General features: G+C 39.9%; 1 protein-coding gene across 3 annotated transcripts in view; it reads right to left on the bottom strand.

Annotated features, from left to right (window-relative positions):
* Nucleotides 1-4,676: 4,676 nt before the first annotated feature.
* Mindy3 (MINDY lysine 48 deubiquitinase 3) overlaps nt 4,677-24,928 on the bottom strand; it is a 66,815-nt gene continuing 46,563 nt past the window's right edge. For 2 of the 3 annotated variants that reach the window (XM_051151311.1, XM_051151309.1), the window contains 3 exons: nt 14,310-14,382; nt 12,565-12,652; nt 4,677-5,601 (listed from right to left, as the gene is read on the bottom strand). In XM_051151311.1, coding sequence (XP_051007268.1) covers nt 5,452-5,601; nt 12,565-12,652; nt 14,310-14,382 — 311 coding nt within the window. In that variant the 3' untranslated portion in view covers nt 4,677-5,451. Of the gene's footprint in view, nt 5,602-8,315; nt 8,388-12,564; nt 12,653-14,309; nt 14,383-24,928 lie in introns of all 3 variants that reach the window. The other variant, XM_051151310.1, reaches the window with a different exon arrangement.

Here is a 24,928-nt window from a genome sequence, read left to right as displayed (position 1 = left end):
GAGGGGGAAGATTATAAAGGCTAACAAATGGGTTATATGTTGAATAAGAGTTAAACATACCATTGTTGAGTCCCAGCTTTGTCCCATGAACTGCTACCAGAACTATAAATGCAACTAAGATCTGTCTAGCTTTTGCCTCTGATAAGGTCCAAATTTACCAGTGATTAACAGTCAGTGATGTTAGAGCCCACTTCTAGACTTGACTATTTTAAATATTATGGGTTTTTTTTTGTTTTGTTTTTTTGTTTTTTGTTTTTGTCTACTGCACCATGCATATGTGTATGATCTCCTTTACAGAGGAGATCCTCACTCGATGGCACATCACAGTTTCAGTGAGGATCATTTTTGATAAAGGTGATACTTTTGAGTATTTACTTTGAGCCAGAATAATTCATTTTGTAGGTGGAGATAACAGGACAGAAACAAGTATGGAGTCCAAGGCTCTGTAGCTGGTGAATGGTGGTCCCCGCGAGGGTCCGACCCTTTCAGGGATCCCCGGCCTGTCTCCTGGCTGTAATACCTGAGAAGTGCCGTGCAGTGTGGTGAGGACCTGGGGACTCAGCTAGTGGGAAGACACAGACAGTATGGGCAGTGAGTGGGCATACAAGAATTGGAACAGACACACATTATTTTGTTTCCCCAGAGCACAGTGGTTTTGACACGGTATATTTCCCTCACTAAAACTGTGTATTTATAGGCAAAATGTTTTAATTTCACAAGGCAGCTGGGAACTGTTCATATTTGCTTTGCCACTCAAAATATGTTGAGAATTAGTCAATAGTTTTAATTTGTAACATCAGTGCAGTGCAAACAAGACAAGAAGGGCATCAGCAGGCAAGGAAAACCTACAGCAAAGTGTAAAAACTGCATTGACGGGAGTGAGTGTTCTTCAGTGGGCGTTTGAAGTATTAGTTCTGATTTGGGTGTAGTGAGAAACTCATTTATCTTACACTGAGACAAATTTCTGGTGGAAATTTTGTCCTGCTTAGGTTAACTGTTGCAAGTTACATCCACTTATAGGGTGACGAAACATCAAATTGCAACAGGCCATAATATGTGGACTTCTTCAATTAAGTGGCACTTATAATTTGTACATTATATTTTATGTAGATACAGGGTATACTTAAGTGCTGGCAAGTCACGTGCAAATCAAACTTTACCTTATCAACTTTGATGTGGATAAAATAGTTAAGAAAAAGTAGGCAATTGAGTTCTTACCTGACTCTGAGCTGGTGTGACTCTGTGTGGTTGGATGTGTGCATGTGAAGATCCATGCTTCCCCAGGGAAGAGGAGGCAAGCAGAGGGCACAGGCATCCTCTAATGAGTGCTAGAATGCTTTTTTGGGTACTTACCTAGTATGTGCAGCCCGTCCCATCAATTCCTGGGACTGAATGGGATGCTTCTTTTCTTTCTTTTCTTTTCTTTCTTTCTTTCTTTTTTTTTTTTTTTTTTTTTTTTCTGAGACAGGGATGTTTATTTTCAACCACTTTACATGTAAAGGAGTCTTATAGTAAGTGAATTGCTCATGTGCATACTGGGAGCAAGTGGTCAGAGTTGAGACAAGGCCTTGCCTTTACTGTGCTGAATATGTACAGAGTCCTTGTGCCTTGGCCAGCGTCTTCGTTAGGGTTACTCTTGCTGTGATAAAACACCATGACCAGAAGCAACTTGAGGAGGTTGAGGGGAAGGGTTTTTCACTCACAATTCCATATAACAGTTCATGGTCAAAAGCAGTGAGGGCAGGAACTCAAGCAGGGCAGGAACTGATGCAGAGGCCATGGAGGGGTGTTGCCTACTGGCTTGCTCAGTCTGCTTTCTTATAGAAGCCAGGACCACCAGCGCAGGATGGTACCACCCACAATGGACTGGGCCCTCCTTCACCAATCACTAAATAAGAAAATGCCCTACAGGCTTGGCTACAACGTGATCTTAAGAAGACATTTTCTCAATTGAGGCTCTTTCCTTTCTGAGGACTCTAGCTTGTGTCAAGTTGACATAAACGTAGCCAGTACAGACAGCATGGGTGATGTTAACTGTTCTCAAGGCTTCCATTACCATGGTTCAAAGTAGTTCAGTTCAGGGCTGACTAAAGTCTGCACAATTTTAAATTTGGCTGCACCTTTCTTTATGATTGACAGGAGTTATTCTGCATAAAAACTCTCTCTCTCTCTGTGTCTCTGTGTGTGTGTGTATACACATACATATACGGTCTATCCAGAGGAAATATATGTGTTCACACATGTATGTAGATATATACCAGGCACACACACACACACACACACACACACACACACACACACACACACAGAGAGAGAGAGAGAGAGAGAGAGAGAGAGAGAGAGAGAGACATATGTAGGACACATAAAAAGCTTGGATAAACTAAAAACATAGACGTGTATGCATACAAATATACATAATGGAAGACACAAGTGTTTCAATAGTTTGCTTTATGTGTGTATATATGTATATGCATGTATACATACATATTTAGGACATATAAGCAGCAAGTGTTTAAGAGCGTTTGCCAATGATACCATCCAGGTTAGGTGTTTCCTTGTAGAGAATGTACTCAATACTGATTTTCTTTAGCCAGCATTGCATTTTTGGTGCCAATTCTGTTATTTTGCATTTTTCAAATAGTTGGGCATTTAACTTAAAATTTTTGCAGATGATAACTTATCTCCCTCAAATCATTTTAATGTTTAGTATAATATAAATGTTATATTTATTGTCTTTCATTGTTTTGTTTTTCTCATTTTTAAAAAGCGGCCTTAGCTTTTGTAGTATTTCATTGCCCTTCCTGGTTAGCCTTACAGTCAGTGATTTTATGACTGACTACAATCTAATTTTAGGCCATTTTGTCACTCTTCAATTAAGCCCCATACCTAGCAGCAGTCAGTCAGTCCCCAATCCAGCTACCATGTGCACCCCCATGCCAGTATTAGTGCCTGCTAACCCACTTTCTGTGTGTGGCTCATTTGTTCTGAACATTTCAAGCAAACCGGAGTTATGGCCCTTGTGACTGGCTTTACTTAGTGCAAAGCCTTCAAGAGTGACCTATGCTTTAGCATGTACTACCATCCTCTCACATTTGCAGATATTTCACTGTGTCTTTATACTATATTTGTTTACCCATCATCAGTTGGACATTTGGGCTGAGTCCATTTTTTCCCCCCATGGTAATAATGCTGGTCTGTAGGTTGTCCTAGAACCTTTGTATATACATTTCATCATTTCTTTTGAGAACATACTTTGGCAGGGGGTGGGGCGGGGAGGGGAGGTTCTTGAGGCAAATGCTATCTTGATATTTTGCTGTTCTCTAAGGTGGCTTTATCACTTATAACCCCAGGGGTATGTGAGGGTTCCTGCCTCTGCATCCTTGTCCAGTTTAGCTGTGTTTCTGATTTAGCTTGCTTAACAAGTGTTGAGTGTATCATGGCTTTGATAAGTATTTTGGTATGTATTTCTCTAATGCCCACTTTAGGTAAGAATCCTACATGCTTACTGGACATGTGAACACCATGTTAGAAGGAGTATCTCTTCAAATCGTTTGAAAACCCGAGTTACGAGGTTTTTCTACATGCTATAAAAATTCTTTTGAGCTATGATTTACAAATACTTTGTTATTTTATGGATCATTTTTTCCCTGTCTTGATGGTGGTGTCTGGACATATTTTAAATTATGATGAATACTAGACCTTTTCATTTTGGCCAAATACAGGGTCACTAAAATGTATCTCCATAATTTCTATTAGTTTCTTTCATAGCTTTGAAAAGAGGACATATGATCACATAAAGTTAATTTTCAAGTGAGGTGTGAGGTAGAGGTCCAAATTCAATCTTTTGCCTTTTATCATTTTTACTTCCTGATATTTCCTTTAGGTTTCCAATGATAAAGTTTCCTTTTTTTCTATATTTGTTGAAAATTGATATTCCTTGCTAAGCATGACATTAGTAACTTGCCCTGTCACACTTCCAGTAGCATTCACTAAATGTTATACTATAATATTTATTCTAATTCTCTCTGGATTTTGGGCTACTTAAAATGTGTGGTTTAATTTCTAAATTTTGGGGGAGTTTTCTAGACTACCTTTATCTCACAATATGCATTATTTTTGATGACTTACATGTAGACCCTACACAAAAACTTACTTCAGCTACTTCCAGCAATATGACTGGCCCAGTTACACCTGTCACTGTGTCAACACATCTAGCGATGTCTAGATGATGCCAGCCATGGCTTCTGGGCATTTCAGCCGAGTCTCCAGATGAGCAGCAGTCAAGCTCCGTCTGTACTGTGCAATGTTTCCTTCCAAAGACAGGGTTTCATGTATCCCAGGTGGTCTCAATCTCACCTTGAACTTCTGCTCTTTACTTTCAACTCTGATGAGCTGAGATTGCAGGTGTGGGAAACTGTGCCCAGTTTTGTGCTGGGCTGGACACTGAGCACACGGCTCATGCATGACAGGCACCCTACCTACTGCTAAGCTACATCCTCAGCCCTCACTCAAAGTGCTGAGTAACAATTTGTAAGATTCCTCCAAAGCATCATGCTGTGCCACTTCATGCAGCAGCAGTAAGAAGACGTCGTGAGCAGCAGTTAACAGGGTGGAAGGCAGAAGTGTTTATAAGCATTTGTTGATCATGATGAGCCACTAACGTAAAAGGGCAAGCATGTAATTAAAGGAGAGTCTTTATTTATATGGTGTTAACTGGGATCATAATAAATAATGCAATATGCTAATGTAACAACAGATGTTCTCATGCATTTACCACGCCTATAAGCATTACAAGAGAGCTGGCTTACAGGAACAAAGGTGGAGAAGTGTATTTAGCAGTACAGTGAAAGTTACAGTGTTAAGACCACCAAGCAAACAGATTCTCTCCCCATCCCTGTAAAAAATACAGAGCACCTCTGAGCAAACAGGAAGTTCCCACATATTATCTTTTTTTTTTTTTTGTAAACATGCTAGTAGGACAAGAGCTGATAATTTGATATTTATTAGCATTTCTCATGGAAAACAGATTTTAGCAATGAAAAACAAAAATAACAAAAATTAACTTCTGCATTTTGGTGTGGAGGCTGCTAAAAATAATACAATAGAACGAACCTGAATCAAATGAAATCCCAGGCAGATTTTTGTGACTGATTCTCATTATAAAAATGCTGTAATATTGCGTTTGTAATCCGGTAACAGCCAATTACCTGACTGCAGAAGTGATGAACTTTAATTAAAGCTTAATTTTGTTAGTAAATTTCACAGAAAGGATTAAAATAGGATAACCTTTAACATAAAGCTTTAGAACAAATAATTTAAACATATCTTAAACACTGAAAATGTGTTTTTAATTGTTATTTACAGTTAATCAACAATACCAGTGTTTAGCTTTATGTAGCCAGTCATGAATTCCCCTTTTCAACACCTGTTTTTACCATCTTTCTTATGAACTCAATTGAGTGAAGGAGAGCGGTCTGTTGCCCACAGCAACTCAATGTATGGCCATTTGGTTTGGAGACAGCGTTTAATAGGAGTGTCATCTGTCTGTAGCATGGGGTCTTCAAAACCCATAACAACTGCAGTCCCTTCGACATACATTACCTGTTGAGAGGAAAAGCCAGTAAGGTCAGTTAACGTTCATAGCAAATTCTCACATGGCTACAGACAGCTTCACAGGCAAGTATGTGTCTAAGAGCTCGTTATGTGGAACTTTACATCTAATTGCTTGGTAGGAATTATACACAACTATTGCATCTGCAAAATAAATTTGTGAATGAGATGGTGACACAAATCTTAATTGTTAGTTAACTGGTAAAATTTAGAAGTCAAGATCAAGACTAAAACAAACAAAGATAGGTGAAATCACAAGCCATAAACTTTTAGATAAAGAAAACATCATTCTTCTGATGATGGACAACAGGGTGTTTCTTTCCTAGTGCCCAGACTGCTTGTTGTTCTTTCTCTGGCCAGGCTACCGAGGCAGCCGGGTGCTCCTGCTACTCAACAGAGCATGCCTGTGCACTCCGAGAGTGCCTCATCTTCTACTTTCAGAGTACAGACTGCATGTTCAGATTTGAAGATGACTTGCATGCTTCTTAATGGATTCTGCTGTCTCTGGACTGAATGTTTTTGAAATGCAGTTCTTGAGTATATTTTATATGAAAATAATGGAGGGAAAAAAAATCACAAAAGATGTGAGGACAGACACAAAAGTCATGGAAGGGTGGCAGAGCAAACTAACCTGTGGCAATGATCACATTTAACAAAATTTGATGGGAAGACAAACATTATTTTGCCTTATTTTTAAAAATAAAATACTTGAAATTATTTGACATACCAGTAGAACCCTAATTCACTATCAAGGCTTCAATGTGTATATTAAGCACTATGCAATTGAAAGGAGTGGCTATGGCTATGACCTGCCCTATTCCAAAGTATGCCGTTTTACCTACTCAGTGGCTGATACACATGATGGCAACTATGTTCTAACATAAAAGCCATAAGCTAATGTGACCAAGAAGCCAAAAGAAACAAGTTTATCCATCTTCAACAAAAGTTCCCTTAAAAATGCAATTGATGCAGGAAAGGAATATTTTATATTAGGTCACATAATTTGGTTTATGAATTTTACTTTTTAGGGAAGTCCAAAGGCATTAAGGTGAAATTCACTTTTTTTCATATTAAATTTACAACTCACATTTTCAACCTCAAAACAAAAGTGCTACTTTCTAAAAGGTTGTCCGAAAGGAATATGAGTCAAGATAGGACCTGTTTCTCCAGTTGCTTACAGCATCAGAGCAGGAAGCCCTTGGCAGAGCAGTGCAATCTATTCTGTGGTTTCCACAGTGTTTGCTGCCTTGCAGCCTGGGCGAGCATTCTCCTGCATCTTGGGTGGTCCCTGACTGGGTACTCAGCCCTGTTTCTAGCCACTGCATAACTGCAGGGCTCCATACATTTGCATAAATGGCATGCATGCGTGCTTTCGGGTTGTTATGTCGTATGTCACGTTAATAGTCTGTATACCTCCACTGCTGCTCTTGTGTTAGTATGTCAGACGCTGGTCACAAGCACAGTTTGAAAACTTACTATATACAGGTAGCGTGGCCAGGATTGGGAATCAGGAGGGCAGTCCCAACCCCAGCTCTGTCAAGGACTTGCTGTGTGACTCTGGCTGAGTCACTTAATCTCCCTGTCTCAGAGGCCTCATCTGTAAAATATGGATAATATTTGACTACCTTGCAGGGATTGTGGCAGTGAAGTAATATTTAGTGATGATGAAGCTAGGCAAAACTTCAACAACTAGATGAGACTCACTGACACAGACAGTAAGAAATGGCACCAGGGGTTTCCTGATGATCGGACTGTGACGGAGAACAATAGGCTGGGGAAAGGATTTGTGATATATGAAAAGTTTTGGTTTTTATTTTTGTTGTGAAAATAAAAGTAAAATGTAGCCCTTTAGTTGGGTTTTACTGACGTAGTGTACCTAATTTACATTACCACCTACTTTCTGGAGTCCTCTGCGAACCAGCCTGAGATCAAACTGAAAAGGCACTATTTCTTCTACTCCTGGCCACACCTACTGTGACTGTTTCCTGAGTAGATGCAAAGACAAAAGACTTGCCACAAGAACACAAAAGTGGCATTTCACTCAAAAGAGTCAAGTGCTCAGACTAACTTTTTTCTTGACTGAGGCTGGTGCACTCAGACACAGGGCTTGGAAAGGAGAGGAACAATGCAAAAGGGCTAGAAGCAGAGGCTCTGGGCTACATTGGACAAGTTTCCATGCTAGCTCTGTCACTTCCAGGCCCTGGGCAAGCTGCTTACCTGCACTTAGGCCCCTCTGCAACGCAGACAGATACAGACAATACTGACCTCAGAAAGTGGTATGAAACTAAAGATTAGGTAAATGTACAATAAAGCCATTTTGCAAATTAAAAAAAAAAATCTCAAAAAAAAAAAAAAATCAGTGTTGTCTACTTCGGTATTTAAATGGATGAGTAACAAACAACCTTTTGCGGATTACCCAGAATTGCTGATTTGGAAATAACTCCACAGTGCAGAGAGAGTAACACTGTGTATAGAGCAGACAGTTATTTTGCCACAGTGACGTCATCACTCCATAGTTCAATGTACAGCTTGAAGGCAGATTGTGTCTCAGTCAAACTGAACCCAGCCAGTTCTAACACACACGTGGCAGTAGAGACTCCTGGAGCATCATCCTTAAGTAGCAACTGCAGGGGACTCAGACATATTTGGCCCTCATGTAGTTCACCAACCAAGCTCAAGACAAATTACTATGTGAATTCTCATACCTTTTCATTATAATTTGACTGCTTCAATCCATTGTAGTGGTAGACAGTAAAAGACTCTGGACCACTGGAGCCCTATTATAAATAAAGTACTATTAAAACTTTAAAGTTATATCTTTTTATCAGGCAATTTCTAATGAACAATGAACATAAAGATGAAAATCTCTTAAATCTTTGTTATTGGGGAATCACTTGATAAAGACAAGTTGAATAGAGTTAACTGCCAGGAAAGCTGAGAAAGGAAACAGCTGCCTCAGGAAGCAGAGAAGTCCCGACCAGCAAAAGCTCTTTTGTGCTTGCTCATGTCTCTAAGTAGATGTATGTATTGCATTAAAACAAGAGAAGATCCTAACAAATATCTCCTAAAATACATTTCTGCCAAACATTTGCTCCTCAACACGCAGCACAGCAACCCCACCTCTACTTCAACCACAAATACACATGTACCAATATCTTCAGTTTGGTCCACCATATTGAACCAGAAGTTTCCATTAAAAAAATACCATTTCACAGAAATCAAAACACATCAGTCATGCCTAAGAAGACTTTATTCCCATTCACAGTGCCTGGGCTCCTAGCTGAATTTTCCATTCCTTCAGCTTGTCTTCCTAGCCATTTCTGACTTAGAATGGGCATGAACTAAACTGGGCCACAGCCCCTCCACAGGATCTTTTCTACTTGGTGGGAGGTGGGCTGCTGGCAGCTCTTGCTTCAGATCCAAGCAAAAGATGGGCTAAGAGGGCGCAGCTTTAATAAGAGAAAGTGTCCCTTCCCCAAGCTTTCAGTTCCTGTGAGCTATGTCTTCCCTTTTGAGTTTTTTTCCCACTTACGCTAAGAGCAAGTACAGATCTCCAAACAACGCAGGTCTCTATATGCTGTTCAGTCTGACCCCCAGCTTCTGCCTCAGACACGAATGACACCTTCCTTCCTTCCTTCCCTTCTCTCTCTCTCTCTCTCTCTCTCTCTCTCTCTCTCTCTCTCTCGAGAGGGTTTTTCTATGTAGCCTTGGCTATCCTAGACCAGGCTGGCAGATCCGCCTGCCTCTGCCTCCTGAGTGCTGGGATTATAGGCATGTGTCACCGCACCTGACTCATATTTCTTTCTAAAATTCTCCCCATCTTTTATTTCCTAAGATCTTACTTTCCTGTAAAGTTTTCTCTGACCACACCAGCTGAACTTCTTACCTCTCTGGGAGCTTTAAGTAACAGCTGTCTCAGTTAATTTGAGAGTAAGCCTCCTGCGACTTTCCATGATTGGGATGTTATTCTGGAAGACTTTACATTTTTACATTTACTTTTAATATTTCCCAAGTAAAACCTAAGCTGTCATAAACTGAACGTAGGTGATCGTTTCCTTAATTGCACACATGAGTCACTATGATTACTTAGTTGAGAAATTTGGGTCTTGATTTTCACACTTTGTTTTAACTTAAAAAATAAACATTTTTCTTACATCAATGCTATTTGTATTATTGAGGGGGCTAACCAATCAATTGGCACACAGAAGCACCACAAAGGCAGTGCAGTGTTAGGAAGTTGCTTTGCCTCTGTAGCTGCATAGACCCATGTTGCACTCTTGGCAGCCATGTTATCAGCTGAGTGACATTGGACCCTCTTACATTTCCTAATCTTCACTACCAAAATTGGGTGGATAATTGCTCTCAATTTACAAGGTGTACAGGATATGCTTAACCAAGACATCTGCTGTTCTCACTGTAAGCCAGCTGCCCTGCCATTTAACAATGCAGCATCCTTGCACTGCCGCCATTTGAAGCATGCAAAGATTACTGCCTTAAATATTTCCTGTGCTGTCCTAACTTGTTTTTTGTAACTTATCTCACTTACTCTTAGGTAACTGAGCACATGTTTACTGAGTGACCCTTGTAGTCATCCCTTAGGTATGGTGGCAAAGTGAGCAACGGTGTTGGAATGCACTCTGGGTACAGTCAGGGCACCAGCAGTGTGGGTCAGAAGGGAAGGTAAATGTGACATAGACAGTCTGAGTTCCCATAGGATGTGACCAGGTAGAAATGCGAAAGGTCTCCTGTGAGGCAGCAGTTCTAAGTCAGACTCCATGAGTCACTCAGAGGTGCGGCAGCATTGCTGTGCTCTGTCTCTAAAGTGCCCGAGGAGTCACTAGATCTAAGGAGAGCCTTGAGCATCTGCAGTTCTAACCAGCTCTTACATACTACAGTTTGAGAACCTACAGCTCTAAAGGAAAACGGTGGCAGGCTCACATGTGTCCCATGGGGCAACGAGAAAACCAGGCTGGGATGCAGACCTTGCTCAGACCACAGGGAAGTACGCAAATAGTCAGAGGACTCAGAACACAGTATACCCAGTTAGGAAGAAAGGGCTGGTTCCTGTAGAACACAAGGCGACTAGGATGTTCCTCTACCATCTCAAGGATGGTTATTAAATAAAACAACAAAGAGGACGCACAGGTGGGTGACCTAGGAGAAGTTAAGGAGAGGAGCTGGGGTAAGTATGATCACAGATATTGTATGAGATTCTCAAAGAATTAATAAAATATGAAAGCTATCAATTCCTGGTGCTAATAAGTTAAATTATTATTAATCATCATCTTGTAATTAACACAGTCGCAGCCAAAAGAACTGGTTAACTGTCTTATACCAGACAGGCAGTTTTCAACCCCCACCCCAATATGAGTGTTTCATATCTAAAACTAACAACCAGTATTGCTAATAATGTACTGGCATCGGCTTCTTGGGATATAACCACAGCCTCAAATATTGCAGAACTTTACAATGCTATAATCAATCACCCACGGATATAGCCAAAGTATGCTAGATTCTAAAATGGAGTTTTCAGAAAAGCCCAGTAGTTGGAATGTTAATACACTGGACGGTAAAGTCCAACAATGTTAGGAAAAAGGGTTGCTTTGTTCTGTTCTGTTTTTTTTTTTGTTGTTGTTGTTGTTGTTTTGCTTTTATTTATTTATTTTTATTTATTTATTTTTTTACTGTACTATTATAGTATTGACTGCTTTCTGTATTTTACCACTCACTTCCTTGATTCATCATAACCACAAGAAGCCTATGTCTTCGACTATTAGGACTAGATGCTGGTAATACTGATTACTCTGTTCAAGTCAGGGTTGTACCCAAGATTCAAATTAACAAGCATATCAGAAGTAAATAACTACACTTCTCTAAGTAGTTGAACAACTGGCATTTCCAGTGGGAAAGTTTAAACTGCTGACAGCGGATGATGTGACCATGGTTTTTAAGCTGAATAATTCTGGTCAGTGGTGAACCAAGTTTCACTTAGCTCAAAGAAAAAGACAGGTGCAGGATACAGAGATGGTGTGAGCACAGACAGAGCCCTGTTACCTGAGGCACCAAAGCCCAACAGAAGACATGTCCCCAGAGGAGTCAGGGCGGCTCCACTAAAAACAAAAATGGGACGTTCGTTCACCTTTCTCTTGTGGAACGCAGGCTCACTCTTAGGAGCCTCCTGCCCTTCTCTTGCTCGGCAGTGTCCTAAGATGCATGCTAGTCCACAGCAGTTCCCTGGAGCATGAACTCAGGGATGGGAGGAAGCACAGTGCTCTTGTTCTTTATTTCGCGCACTTTCTAATTTAATCCTTCTTGTAGTATTACACTGTCCTCTGCCACCCATCAGAGTTCACAGTACACTGACGCTGTTAGAGAGCTGCAGCACTGCAGTAACATAAAACTTCCAAATCACAGGGGCGCATGGCTACACCAGCACACGTGCCACACATATATACTGTGCTGACATGCATACTCTGAGGACTACATTGTTGTACCAGGACACAAACCCATTGTATAGCATATACCTGATGAAAGGGGTAGGTAGCTGCTATATCAGTAGTGTATACACACACACACACACACACACACACACACACACAATCACTGTACTGGCACATACCACGTCAGAGCATTGCAAAGCTGTATTGGAATGCAGACATACCCTCTGGGCCCTGCCTGTATCCCTGTCTCAGTCTATATGCTGTCAGGGCACTTCACTGCTGTACTGAAACACATACCCCTCTGGGCACTCTGGGTACTGACACATACATGTCTTCTGAGCACTACACAGCTGAACACATGCATACATATCTTTCTGAACTCTGTATGGAAAGGCCTTTATGTAATAGTGTTTTCTCAGTCTCACATATACATCTTAGGAAAAATAAATCCCTGTTCAAAGATGATCAATCTCAACATAACATATGAATTAATATATTCTCTTGGATATGTTACCTGGTCAGGAAAAAATTCTTGAAGAAATGGACCCAACAATATGATTCCTAATCCTTCTGGATCTAATTTATTCTTCATGAGATTTATACTATAGGGGGGATGAAAGAAAAACAGTGAATACCAAAGGAGACAAAACCCCACAAAACTATTTTGTTCTTTCATGATTAAATTTCTGGCACTACCCATTTGGATGCCAAAACCCTAAGAGCTGTTCTTTTTAGAACTTTAATGACAAATACACAGGAATGACATTTAATTTGCCAAAACTTGGCTATTTTTAAATCAGAGTAATCTGTTACTATTTAAAATTTAAATTATGACGATGACTTTAGACTATTGTTCCTTATTAGGTAAAGTAATTTAAAAACTAAGGCTTATAAACTCAAGCTGTAAACTCCCAAAGGCAGACTCCCTCTGCTCCCTAGGTATGGCTGAATTCAACAATCAAATGGAACATTTGCTTTTCTAAAAACTATTTTAGGCTTCAGGAGTCAGAAAGAAACAAGGCAAGAGGCAATGGTACATCAGATAGGAAAAAATGCCTTTCAAAACGTTATGTAAGAAATAAATGAGATAGATGCTTAACATTCTTGGACAATCTCACTTGAACAAGGCTACGGGCATCAAGGCTCGAGTCCAGCGAGTTGCAGACAGTGGCATGGCCCTTGCTGGTCCAGTGGCCACCTGAAGTGAACAAGCTCTGTACAGCCCTCTCCATTTAGGGGCAATCGAGGCAGGTGGAGAATGTCACGGATGAGTAGAACAAGGAGGCATAGAAATGTGAAGTGCGGCTTAAAGGGTTTCCAAACCGTCAATGGTGGTTTTAGGTGTTCCCCCCCCCCCCCATCTAAATGCCAGGTTAGACGTAGCCTCTTATGTAACAAGCAAAGCACCATGTTTGGGAGTTATGATGCACTGTGGCTGATCAAGTTCCCCAGGACACTTCACCAGTGCTCATGGTAGAGTCTGTGGCTCAGGCTCTTTAGGGGTGGACAGCTGGAGCAGTGGCCAGACACAGGGGGTCGAGGACTCTGCAGGAGGCCATGCTCGGAGTTTGGTGGGTGTCTTTATCTGTCTGACTGTCTCCCCCTTTCCTCTACCTGTGTTTAGACTAGGTCAAGTTCTGGGGGTTTTGTTTGTTTCATTAGAAATGGAATCCAAGTGGTGTGTTCAGGGGTAAAACTTTATTTTTAAAAAATGTTTTATGAAAGTTACATCTGTGTGAAGTGTCTAGGCAGGTTCAGTGACACATGGCCTCAGCACTAGGAGGTTCTGGAGCATGACCAGCATGGGCCCTCGTGCCCTGGTGGCACTTAGTGATCTATGCAAAGCCCTGAGTTTCAGCAGGCCTGAGGAAGGCCATGAGTGTAATCGGAAACAAAGGCAAAGTCATTGTTTTCAACAAAACTGCATATATAAAATCTTAAAAAAGGAAGTCTTTCTAGAGAGGAAAAAAAATCAAATTAATAATGAAAGACTTATTTTTAAAAGCAAGACAATCAATGGAGAGTCAAGAAGCAAGACTATAGTAGATATGCCTGCCTGTGTAGGCAGACTGGATTAGGCCCTTCTCTCTCTCTCTCTCTCTCTCTCTCTCTCTCTCTCTCTCTCTCTCTCTCTCTCTCTCTCTCATATATATATATATAATTTTTTCTTTTTTTTTTAAAGGGCAAAAATGTGTATAATGTTTCAACTTGATGGAATCTTTTTTGAGTGATCAAAATAACACTTCCAATTTCACTCACTACTCGGGGTCTGAAACAAGGTCCAAGGCTTTCATCACATCTTCTAGAAGGGAGTCAGCTATGAATCCATTATCTGGAAAAAAAACATTAAGGAGAAGTTGGAACAAGAGCGCTGTGACGAGGGTCTGGGGAGGAAGGGATCATATTAGAGGAGTCAAGATTTCAAGAACTATACATGTTCTTATATACTACAGAGCCTATTACTCCTAGGTACTCACTCAGATAAATTTTCTGAGGCACACAGGCAGAGATTTATCTTCAAGGGGTGGGGGAACTACTTAAGAACTCCAATTAAACCTTACATTTAAATTATTTTCTTTTAAAGCAGTTTCACAAACCTGCAAATGGGTCAAGACTCTTTCCACTTAAAATGACAACATAATTCAGTAATTAGGTAAATCCTTAAATTGTCATGAAGAAATCTAGTAAAAAGAATTCTTTACAACAAATTCTGTTGTTTGTTTGTTTATTTGAGATAGGATTTCACTGTGTAGCCCTGACTGTTCTGGAACTCGTTCTGTAGACCAGGCTACTCTTGAACTCACAGAGATCTGCCTGCCTCTTCCTCCCATGTGATGAGATTAAAGGCATGAGCTACTACCACCTGGTATAAATTCTGTTTGTTAGTCTCATTTTACTAAAATGTAGTAATCTAGTCCTATTTAGATACTGATGATGTAAAAGCAAAAAACAAACAAAAAAAAATGGTTTTAACTAATAACTATAGATTCAATTTTTTAAAAAGTTCAAACTAAACACAACAAAATAGCAACAACACATCCACACAAAAGCTACAGCTGGAATGTACAAGGAGGCAAATATTGGTAATGAAAACTTCACAGAAAACATTTTATGGCTTAATTAAAGAAAATCATATAGAAAACCTGCTACAGGCTACCAAGAAGAGACTTGATACCCTATGAGCATATACAGGGGGAGGAGGTCCCCCTCAGTCACAGTCATAGGGAAGGAGTAAGGGGAAAATGGTAGGGAGGGAAGAATGGGAGGATACAAGGGATGGGATAACAATTGAGATGTAATATGAATAAATTAATAAAATATATTAAAAAAAGAAAAGAAAACTCGCTACTAGGGTCTTGTATATCTCGTGCTACCGCCTAGAACAGTGAGTCTGCCTCAACCTCCCCAACCCACAGGTCTAGCCTGTAACCCGTATCCAGTGGCCAGCCTCATCTGGCCACCCCTGTTTGTGCTGCCCCCAAACTTGAGGCTCCACATAGGAGCATGCCACCTGCTGATAATCTGCAGGCTCCCGTATCTAACCTTTCTGCCTAGCCAAGTCTTATCCATCTCATATGAGGGCCTAGCAAGGAACTCCCCCTGATGGTCTGCTCCATGCATCTCTCCCAACTCCAGATCTGCCTTCAAACTCAAGACTTAGATGAGAAATCACATCCTGTGTGCCAGCGCAGGCCCCAGGAGTTCATCTGACTTCATTCTACCTAAGCAAAATCCAACCTTCAGGCCCAACCTGGCTCACACCTCCTGTGCTCTGTTTCTAGCCTACTGCATCTGTATTAAACACAAAACTAACCCAGATCTCATTGCAAAAATACAAAATATGAAAGAGCAAGGCAGTACTTAAGCCACCAAATCCAGCAGCCATACAGAGAGTTTCTCCAATGATAATTAGCTACCTGAACTTCAGGACACAGAATTATAATGAATCATCATAAACTTCATTTAAAAAATTGAAGTAGTTTTAAGAACAACCACCATCACCACTACCACAACAAAAACCCCAAGAGAACAAAAGCAAACCCATCTTCACGAACTTAGAGATAATGAACTTAAAAGAATAGACACATGACTAATGCATGTCCCCCCAAAAAATTATACATAATGCTGACAGAAATAATAAAAATAATATAGGAACTGAAAAATAAATTCAATGAAAGGAAATATTTAAAAAAAAAGCTGAACCAAGGATGGAATTGAAAACCTCAATAACCTAAGGGAGAGCCTTACAAGTAGATTAACCCAGCAGAAGATAGACTATCAGAACTTGAAGATAAAGATCACAAAAACAAACAAATAAGCAACAACTCCCCCAACACACAAGAGAGTAACATGTAAGAAATGTGGGACACACAAAAAGACTAAACCTTTAAATTACAAAGACCAGGGTGAAGAATCCCATATCAGTGGCATAGACAGGATTTTCAACAAAATTATACAATAAAACATCTCCAAACTAAGAAAGACATATCCATACAGATACAAGAAGCACATAGAACACCAACAGACAAGATGAGGAAAGAAAATCCCCAGAACATACCATACTTAGAGTGTTGAAAGGGAAAAAACCACAAATCACATATAAAGGAAAACCTATTAGAACAACAGCTGATTTTTCCGAGGATACTTGGAAAGGCAGAAGAGCCTGGAGCAACACACTCTAAATTCTAAGGGACCAAGACTGCCAAACTAGACTACTGCACCCAGCAAAACTATCTTTCAGAGTTGAAGGAGAAGTAAAAAAATTTTTTGATTCAAACAGTCTAAAATATATACATCCAGCAGACCAAGCCTAAGCAAAATACAAAAAATATTTTGGAGTGAAGAAAGGAATAAGTAAAAAGAAATTTAGTAAATAATTACTAAAAAACAAATTACTAAGGAGAATACAATCAACAACAATAAAAATACAAAATTTAACAATACAATGATTAAACTCGACACACAATTTTCATTAAAATGTTAAATATTTACAGTCTCATTAATTTCAAATATTAACAGCCTCAATGCTCCAATCAAAAGACTCAAGTTGGCTGGATGGATCGAGGTAAATCCATCTATCTGCTGTTTACAAGAAAACTTAATATTAAAGACAGGTACCACCTTAGAGAGAAAGGACAGACAGAAGTACCCCAATCAGTGGAATTAGGCAAACAGACACTGATATTCTAATGTCTGACAAAATAGTCAAACTAAAGCCAATAGACAGGTTAAAGAAAGATACTTGATTATAATAAAAGGAACAATTAACCAAGAGGATTTTATTATCCTAAATGTATATGCATCAAACTTTGGGGCAACCAATTTCATAAAGCAAACTTCTAGAATTAAATACAGAGACTAGCCTTAATCCACTAACAGTATGTAGTTTCAAACCCTACTTTCTTCAAGAAACAAGTCATGTAGAAAAAATTCCAGAGAAATATCAGAATTAAATGACATCACACATAAATGGTCTTAACAGATACCTACAGAACACTCCACCCAAACACCAAAGATTACACATTCTATTCAGCAGCCCTCAGACACTTCTCTAAAATAGATCTTGACCAGGGACACAAATCTTAAATTTAGAAAGACTGAAATAATTGACCATAATACAACAAAATTTAAACACCAAAGAAATCTCTAATAAGTACACAAACTTATGAAGATTGAACAACTGATTACTGAATAATAAATGAGTCAAAGAAGAAATAAGATAATAAAAATACTCCTGGAAGTAAATGAAAATGAAAACACAAAACCTTTGAGACTCATTAAGGGCAGTTTTAAGAGGGAACTTTATAGTCCTCAGCACCTAAATTTAAAAAAGAATACCAATAAATAACTTAATGATACATCTCAAAAATTTGAAAATCAAGAACAAACCTAACTCAAAACCAGTAAACAGCAAGAAAAAAAAATCAGCAAGAAATTATTTGAATAGAAACATAGAAAACAATAAACAAATCCAAGATCTGATTCTCTGAGATGATAACAAGACAGACACTTGGCTCCACTAAATGAAGGAAGGAAGGAAAGTAAGGAAGGAAGGAAGGACAAACAAAACCAAATTAAGAGTAAGATGTTAACACAATAATAAAGGGAAATATTACAATAAACACCAAAAAAATTCAGATCATAGAGGAATGCTTTAAAAACTTGGACTGCATTATGTAAATGTAGTTTTTTATTTCCTCAGATAATGGGATAAGGTAAGAGCCATACTTAAGCTCAACAAATCCATGGCTTGGGCTGAGCGGGTTTGTATCTAAATAGCCCTTGGTCTAGCCTCTGAACAATCTAATCTTCTGTAAGCCCAGACCTTGAAGGCTTCAGCTTCCAGCCTTGCCTCTGTTTGCTAACCTAGGCCTAGAATATTTTCAGCCTCCAAGAATTACTTCTGAATAAGCTTATCCTTTCTAGCTCTTTCTAAGCTCTGGCTGGCTGGTTCAACTTAGCTGTTCTGGCTCAAAACTCCTAAGCTGACTGATTCAAACCAGCTTCTCTCCACTTCTCACTGAATCGTTCTGCTTGGAAAAACTGCATCTGAACTCAACTGTACTCAACTGAATTGCACCAAACTGAACTGAACTATTCTGTGTTGGGAGCCGAGAGACCCTGGCTGAGCTGAGAGACCCTGGTTGCGTTGAACTCCAGCTGACCCTTTCCAGCCAGCCTATACAGAAAGAACTTATCAAACATTTCGCCTGGCAACGGACAAACCGCAAACATCGTGCTTGGCCCCAGGAGAGGGAACTTGGCCCTGAGAAAAGGAACACTCAGTGTACCATGGCTTTGTAGCCTTTCTCAGAAGTCACGGTACATGAACATCTGACGTGCTGTGGTCTCTGGGAAAAGACCGCGGGGCCACCTGTCTCCTCCCCCCGCCCCACACATTGTCCCAGGGTTCCTACCCCGGAGAGATTCTGTACTTTCCCCACTGCTCTCCCTCCTTCCCCCACCCTTCCTGAAGCACACTTTAAAAATCATACACCTGCTTTCAGTAAATGACTCTTGATAAGACATACTTTCTTGAGTCGTGCCTTCTCTCTCGCCCGTTCTTCCTTCACAGGCCACGACCCCCTTCGAGACCCTGAATAACTGAACCCGCGGGTCGGGGACAATTCTGTACTCCCAAACTCTATTGTACTGTCTCCAAGAATTCTCCTGCTCGCTCTCTCCACAGTGCTCTTAAAGTAGCTTCTCTTTTCTATCTGTTCTTGTGAGAGTTAGGCTTATCCGATCTCTGCTTCATTCTGTCAAATCTTTCTCTGATTTGTCTCTTCGTCTGCCCCTCTATTAGATGTCACTATTTCAGATTACAGGTGTGTACTAAGGGTGCGTCTGTATCCCAGCCAGATCACATAGACCTAGGGCTTTGGATGTCATCCCTTGCCAGAGCAGCAATGTTGCTGGATTAAAATTCCTCTACAACATTATGTTGGACGCTACATCTAGTGGCACATACTTGTAATCCCAGCACTCTAAGAGGCAAGTGGATCTCTGTGAGGTTGAGGCCAGCCTGGTTTACAAAGGGAGTCCAGGACAGCCAAGGCTACACAAAGAAACCCTGTCTCAACAAACAAACAAAATTATATTGTTAAATTGAAAGAGAGAGAGAGAGAGAGAGAGAGAGAGAGAGAGAGAGAGAGAGAGAGAGAGAGAGAGAGAGAGAGAGAAATTAAACTAAGAAGATATCAACAGCTAAAACAGACCCATAACAAATTAGGAGACTGAGACAGTAACAGAAAGTCTTCAGACTAAAAAAATGTCTAAGACCAGAGGGATTCTCAGCATAATTCTACTAGACCATCAAAGATCTATGATCAATCCTTCTTAAGTTATTTTAAGAAATAAAGAAAAGAAAGAAAGAATAAAAAGAAAAAGGGAAATAGAAGGAAAACTTACTCTATGAAGGCAGTATCACTTGAATACCAAAGCCATGTAAAGACATACACAAAAAGAAAACTCTAAGATATATCCTCAAAAAATATAGATTAAAAAAATCCTTAATAGAATACTGGCAAGCCAAATGCATATATCAAAAAGATTATCCACCATAACCAAATTGGCTTTATGCTGAAGATGCAGGGATGGTTCAACACATGCAAGTCAACAAATGTAATAAGTCATGTAGAATTAAAGACAAAAATCACATGATCATCTCAATAGATGCAGAAAAATTGACAAAATCTGATATGCTTTCATAATGAAAGTCCTAGAGAAAGCACAACTAGAGGGAACATACCTCAAAATTCTATCAGAAAATTACTATAAATGACGAACAATTTTAGTCAAGTGGCATCCTACTCTACAAATACTTGCTCAACCATACTGATTGCTGCTCTATTCACAATAGCTAGGAATGGAAATAATCCAACTGTCCTTCAACTAATGAATGAAAACTTTGTACATATACACTATTGTGATGGTTTGAATAAGAGTTACCCTCATAGGCTCATATATTTGAATGCTTAGTCAACAGGGAGTGGATCTGTTTGAACGAATTAGAAGGATGAGGAGGTGTGGCCTTGTTGGAGGAAGTGTCATTGGGGGTGGGCTTTGTGGTTTCAAAAGCCACTGCCAGGTCCAGACTGTCTCTGCCTATTTGCAGATCCGGATGTAACGCTCTCAGCTACTTCTCTAGCACATGGGTGCCTGCATGTTCCCCAACTCGATGAAATGGACTGAATCTCTGAAACTGTTAAGAAAGTTGTTAACTAAATGTTTTCTCTTTTAAGAGTTGCCTTTGTAATGGAGTCTTTTCACAGCAATAGTTTCAGCTACAAAACAAACTAACAAAATCATGAAAATAGCAGGTAAATAGATGAAACTAGAAAAAAAAAATCTTAGAATAAGGTAACTTATACTCAGAAAGACAAATGCCACAGGTTCTTTCTCATCTGTGGCTCCTATGTCTAAATCTCCAGTTGTAAGTATATTACCTGGAGCAATCACAGAACCAGGGCAGGTAAAAAGAAACCATGGAAGAAGAGGAAAGGGCAAGAGCAACAGAGAGGGGAATAGCAGGGTATAGTGATTTGAAGGAGGAAGTGTGAAAAAATGGCAGGAGGAGGTGAATTAAAGATGGTGAAGGGAAATAGATACAGATGGAGGCAGAATGATATAGTAATGATAAGGATATCTGAAGAAGCCATAAGGAATTATATTATCTACCTCCCTAAAATTAAATATGTAATTATATATGTATGTATGTATGTATACATATTCAGTTTACATGAAAATTCCCCACATGGGTTGACAATGGTCCTCATAGACTAACATAAGCCCCAAAACCAGGTATGAGAAATGCCCCCTACCCTCATTTTGAGCTTCTGGTCAGGGTTGTTCAAGAGACTCCCAACTATTATAAGGTTTTGTTATTATCCTTGGTTGCCTCCCAGAGGTTGAAGGTAAGTCTCTACTGCTGAAGAGACTATGCACTTTGGACAGAGGACCCAGAGAATCAGAGCTGGATCTAACCTGAACGCTTCTTCCCTGAGACTAGCTTTCATGGTACCAGAAGGTATTATTGAAGGTTCCAAGAGAGGGAAGCAACCAGTACCTATGCTCAGCTATGACGTCAGCATGGCACGATAACTCTAAGAGTGTAATAGAGGCACATATATCCTGTTGGTAACCACCAGCTCTCTAATTGGACTTAAGGGCCTCTCAGCAAGAGGGAAATCACCCCTCATACTGAAAACCTAAGCAACTACCCAGAGCTAGTGAGATCATGGATCTTGGAGGAGAACCTACAACTGTCGCCTTATTAAGCCAGCATAATTTCTAACTATATTCTAAGTATTTATCTTTATGACCACAGGAAAGTATAACTTTCACTCCTTCATCAAAGAAACTTCTCTTTGTAACAAAAGCCATGTCAGAAAACCACAAGCTATCAAAATGCTGCCCAACCCCAACTGACATTTACAACACAATCACTGCATGTAAGGCTCAGGAAACACTGCACGTGGTTGGTGGGGTGGGGCAGAAAGATTGTGAGAGCTGGAGGAAGTCTGCCGTGAGAATTCATTTCCTAGAAATGTCAGGGAAACCACACCCATCAAATCTCAACAACATGGCTGCCTAAACAAGACCTGAACAAAGATGGAAGGGAAGGAGAAATGATGCAACTATACATAAGCTTAAAATATTATAAAGAACTTAAGTGTCAAAAACAAAAAAGGTGACCCAAACTCTGCTGATGCCAAAATTATAATGACACAAGCAAAACCCTTTGTAGGAAAGTTAGAAATGATAGCAGCTCTAAACAGTCAGTGGCTATCACCTTCAATGCACAGTACACAAGTACTCATTCCTGAAGACTGCCTCTACTTTAAATTAGCAGTCAACATAAAGTCTTCTTCAAGGACCAGATAATTTTCTAAAAAATCTTGTCTAAAAGTCCTACTCCTGTAACCAAATACAGAATAAAGGAAGCCGCTGCTCACTGAGGATGCCTAATTCTATAGTCTACCAGGCAGGAAAGAGGTTAGGACTATACAAAGGCCTTTCCTATTTGTAATCATCTTGAGCAGTATTCATCCTTTTCAAGACAGATTGAAAGTGCACAGAGTTCAATATGAAGGGCTAGTAGAACTATAACTTGCCCAGCTACAAATAATTTGAGGTCTAAAGAATAAAATAAATAAGAATCTTGAAGACTCTAAAATACAGATTATTCTAATTGCTCAAGCGAAAGGAACATCAATATCCAAGTATCAGCAGCAGTCTAATTTTAGTCAACAGTGTTAGAGTGGCTCCAGCACCCTCTATGAGTTTAGCTATAAAACAGACATTGGTGATGTATGGAGGGGTCAAGAGTTGATGATCTAGAACATCTAGAGTCTACTCTTGGTTCTTAAAAATACACATACACCTTGGAAAGTGACACATACAAAAGCAACACAGCAAAAAGAAAAAAAAAATGATGATATTCTCTAATGCCTAGGTCCATGTCATGGTTCATGGCAAAGTTTTTGTTTTTGTTGGTGTGGGTGTAGACATGTATTCATGAAGGTTTGTGTGCTCACATGTATGGGGGTCAGAGGTGGAAACTGAGTGTTTTCCTCAGTCCCTTTCTACCTTATTTGGGGGAAGGGTCTCTCACTGAAGCCTAATGATTCACTTTGGCTAGATGGCCAGTCTGTGAGGCTCAGGGATCTTCCCATCACTGAGTCCTCAGCAGTGGGACCATGAGCACACACCACCATGGCTAGGTGGGTTCTCATGACAGCATAGCAAATACATCCCTAGCTGAGCCTTACCATCAGCCACATTCAAGGCATGGCTTTTATACATCCATGGAGGTGAAATGTTTTCTAAGCTGTGATACTCCACACAAATGACAGTCACCGTTATGTTTAGAAGATGGAATATGTAGGGGTTGGAGAAACAGCTCCGTAGTTAAGAAGATTTGCTGCTATTGCAGAATATGCCAGGACTCATATTGGGTGACTCACAGCCACTTGTAATTCCAGCTCTAGGGCATGTGACACCCTCTGGCCTCAGAGAGTACCTGCATACACATGGCACACCCCCTCCACCTCACACACTCGGCATTCACACATACACAAAAATACAAGATAAAAGTAAATCTTAAAAAACAAAGCAGGTGCAAGATGTGGTCTCACAGAGGAAGTGGTGGTGGCTGGCCTGAAGTACAAGTCCACTCATTACTTATCATGGTGAGAATGTAATAGAATCCCATGTATGTTTTGTGCCTTAGTAGGGCTATATAAACTGAAGTATTAAATAAAAAGTAAGCGAACAAAATGTGTTCTTCTCCCTCAGGTAGACATTGCTCTCTACACAAGTTTTCCTTAATGAAGATAAGTTTTCTTTTCTCATCACTGACCGTGGTTAACCAAGCTTAGGGATTAGCACTGAAATGAATTTTCATTTTTTTGTCTTTTCAGTCACTTACAACAAAATCTGCTCCCTGATGGGACAGTGACAGCAGAAACATGAGAAAGTAGCCTTGCTAAGAGGAAAGGGCAGATTCTCAAGAGTAAAGAGCTTAATGCTGAAGACAAGAGGACACAAGGACAACTGAAGCTCCTCTGACTCCCAGGGACTCTCCTGGCCTAGGACTTCACTTCTATGTGGTAATTTACCACAGGATTTAAGTGTTCACTTTGAAGCTGTCTTTAAGGGAGGGAGATACAAGGTTAAAGCACAAGGTTTTCCTCAATACATAAACAAAAGGCCACTGAAACTCCTCAGGTGACAGTAACAGTGGCCATTTAAATTAAAAATGTGAAATTTTCAAAATTAATTTTGGTAGAATAAACATTATCAGAAGGTAAAAGATCAGGATGATAATATTCCACAGGACAATTTTTTTTCAATTATGAGAGAGAGAGAGAGAGAGAGAGAGAGAGAGAGAGAGAGAGAGAGAGAGAGAGAGAGAGAGAGAGAGAGAGAGAGAGAGAGAGAGAGAGAGAGAGAGAGAGAGAGAGAGAGGGAGGGAGAGAGAAAGACAGGTAAGCCAACCTGTAGGTTCTGGGAACCTCACTTGGATCTTCTGCAAGAGCAGCCGCCCTCTAACTGCTGAGCTGTCTTTCTAGCCTGATCTGCTTATTCAGTGTTCATTTGGATGAGGAAATAAGGAAGACTCCTTTGTAAGTGACTCCTGACCTTTGACATCTAGTATCAAATAGTAAGTCAACTTTAACTTAGGATTCCAGTAAACACAATCACTCAGTGGCAGAATCTGAGGGGAGCCACAGTCTATCTTTGCTGGTTAGTCTCTTGGATTTCCATTTTTGTCACTTTCCCTAAGTTTTTTTTTTTTTTTTTTTCTTTAAGAACTGCCACATATCATTTGAATAGAATCTGAGTCTCAATATATTTCAAACAGCAAGACATAC

The sequence above is a fragment of the Acomys russatus genome, chromosome 9 (assembly GCF_903995435.1).
Source record: "Acomys russatus chromosome 9, mAcoRus1.1, whole genome shotgun sequence".
Classification (NCBI taxonomy): Eukaryota; Metazoa; Chordata; class Mammalia; order Rodentia; family Muridae; genus Acomys; species Acomys russatus.
The sequence above is the reverse complement of the archived record's forward strand: the minus strand, read 5'-3'. Positions and strand labels throughout refer to the sequence as shown.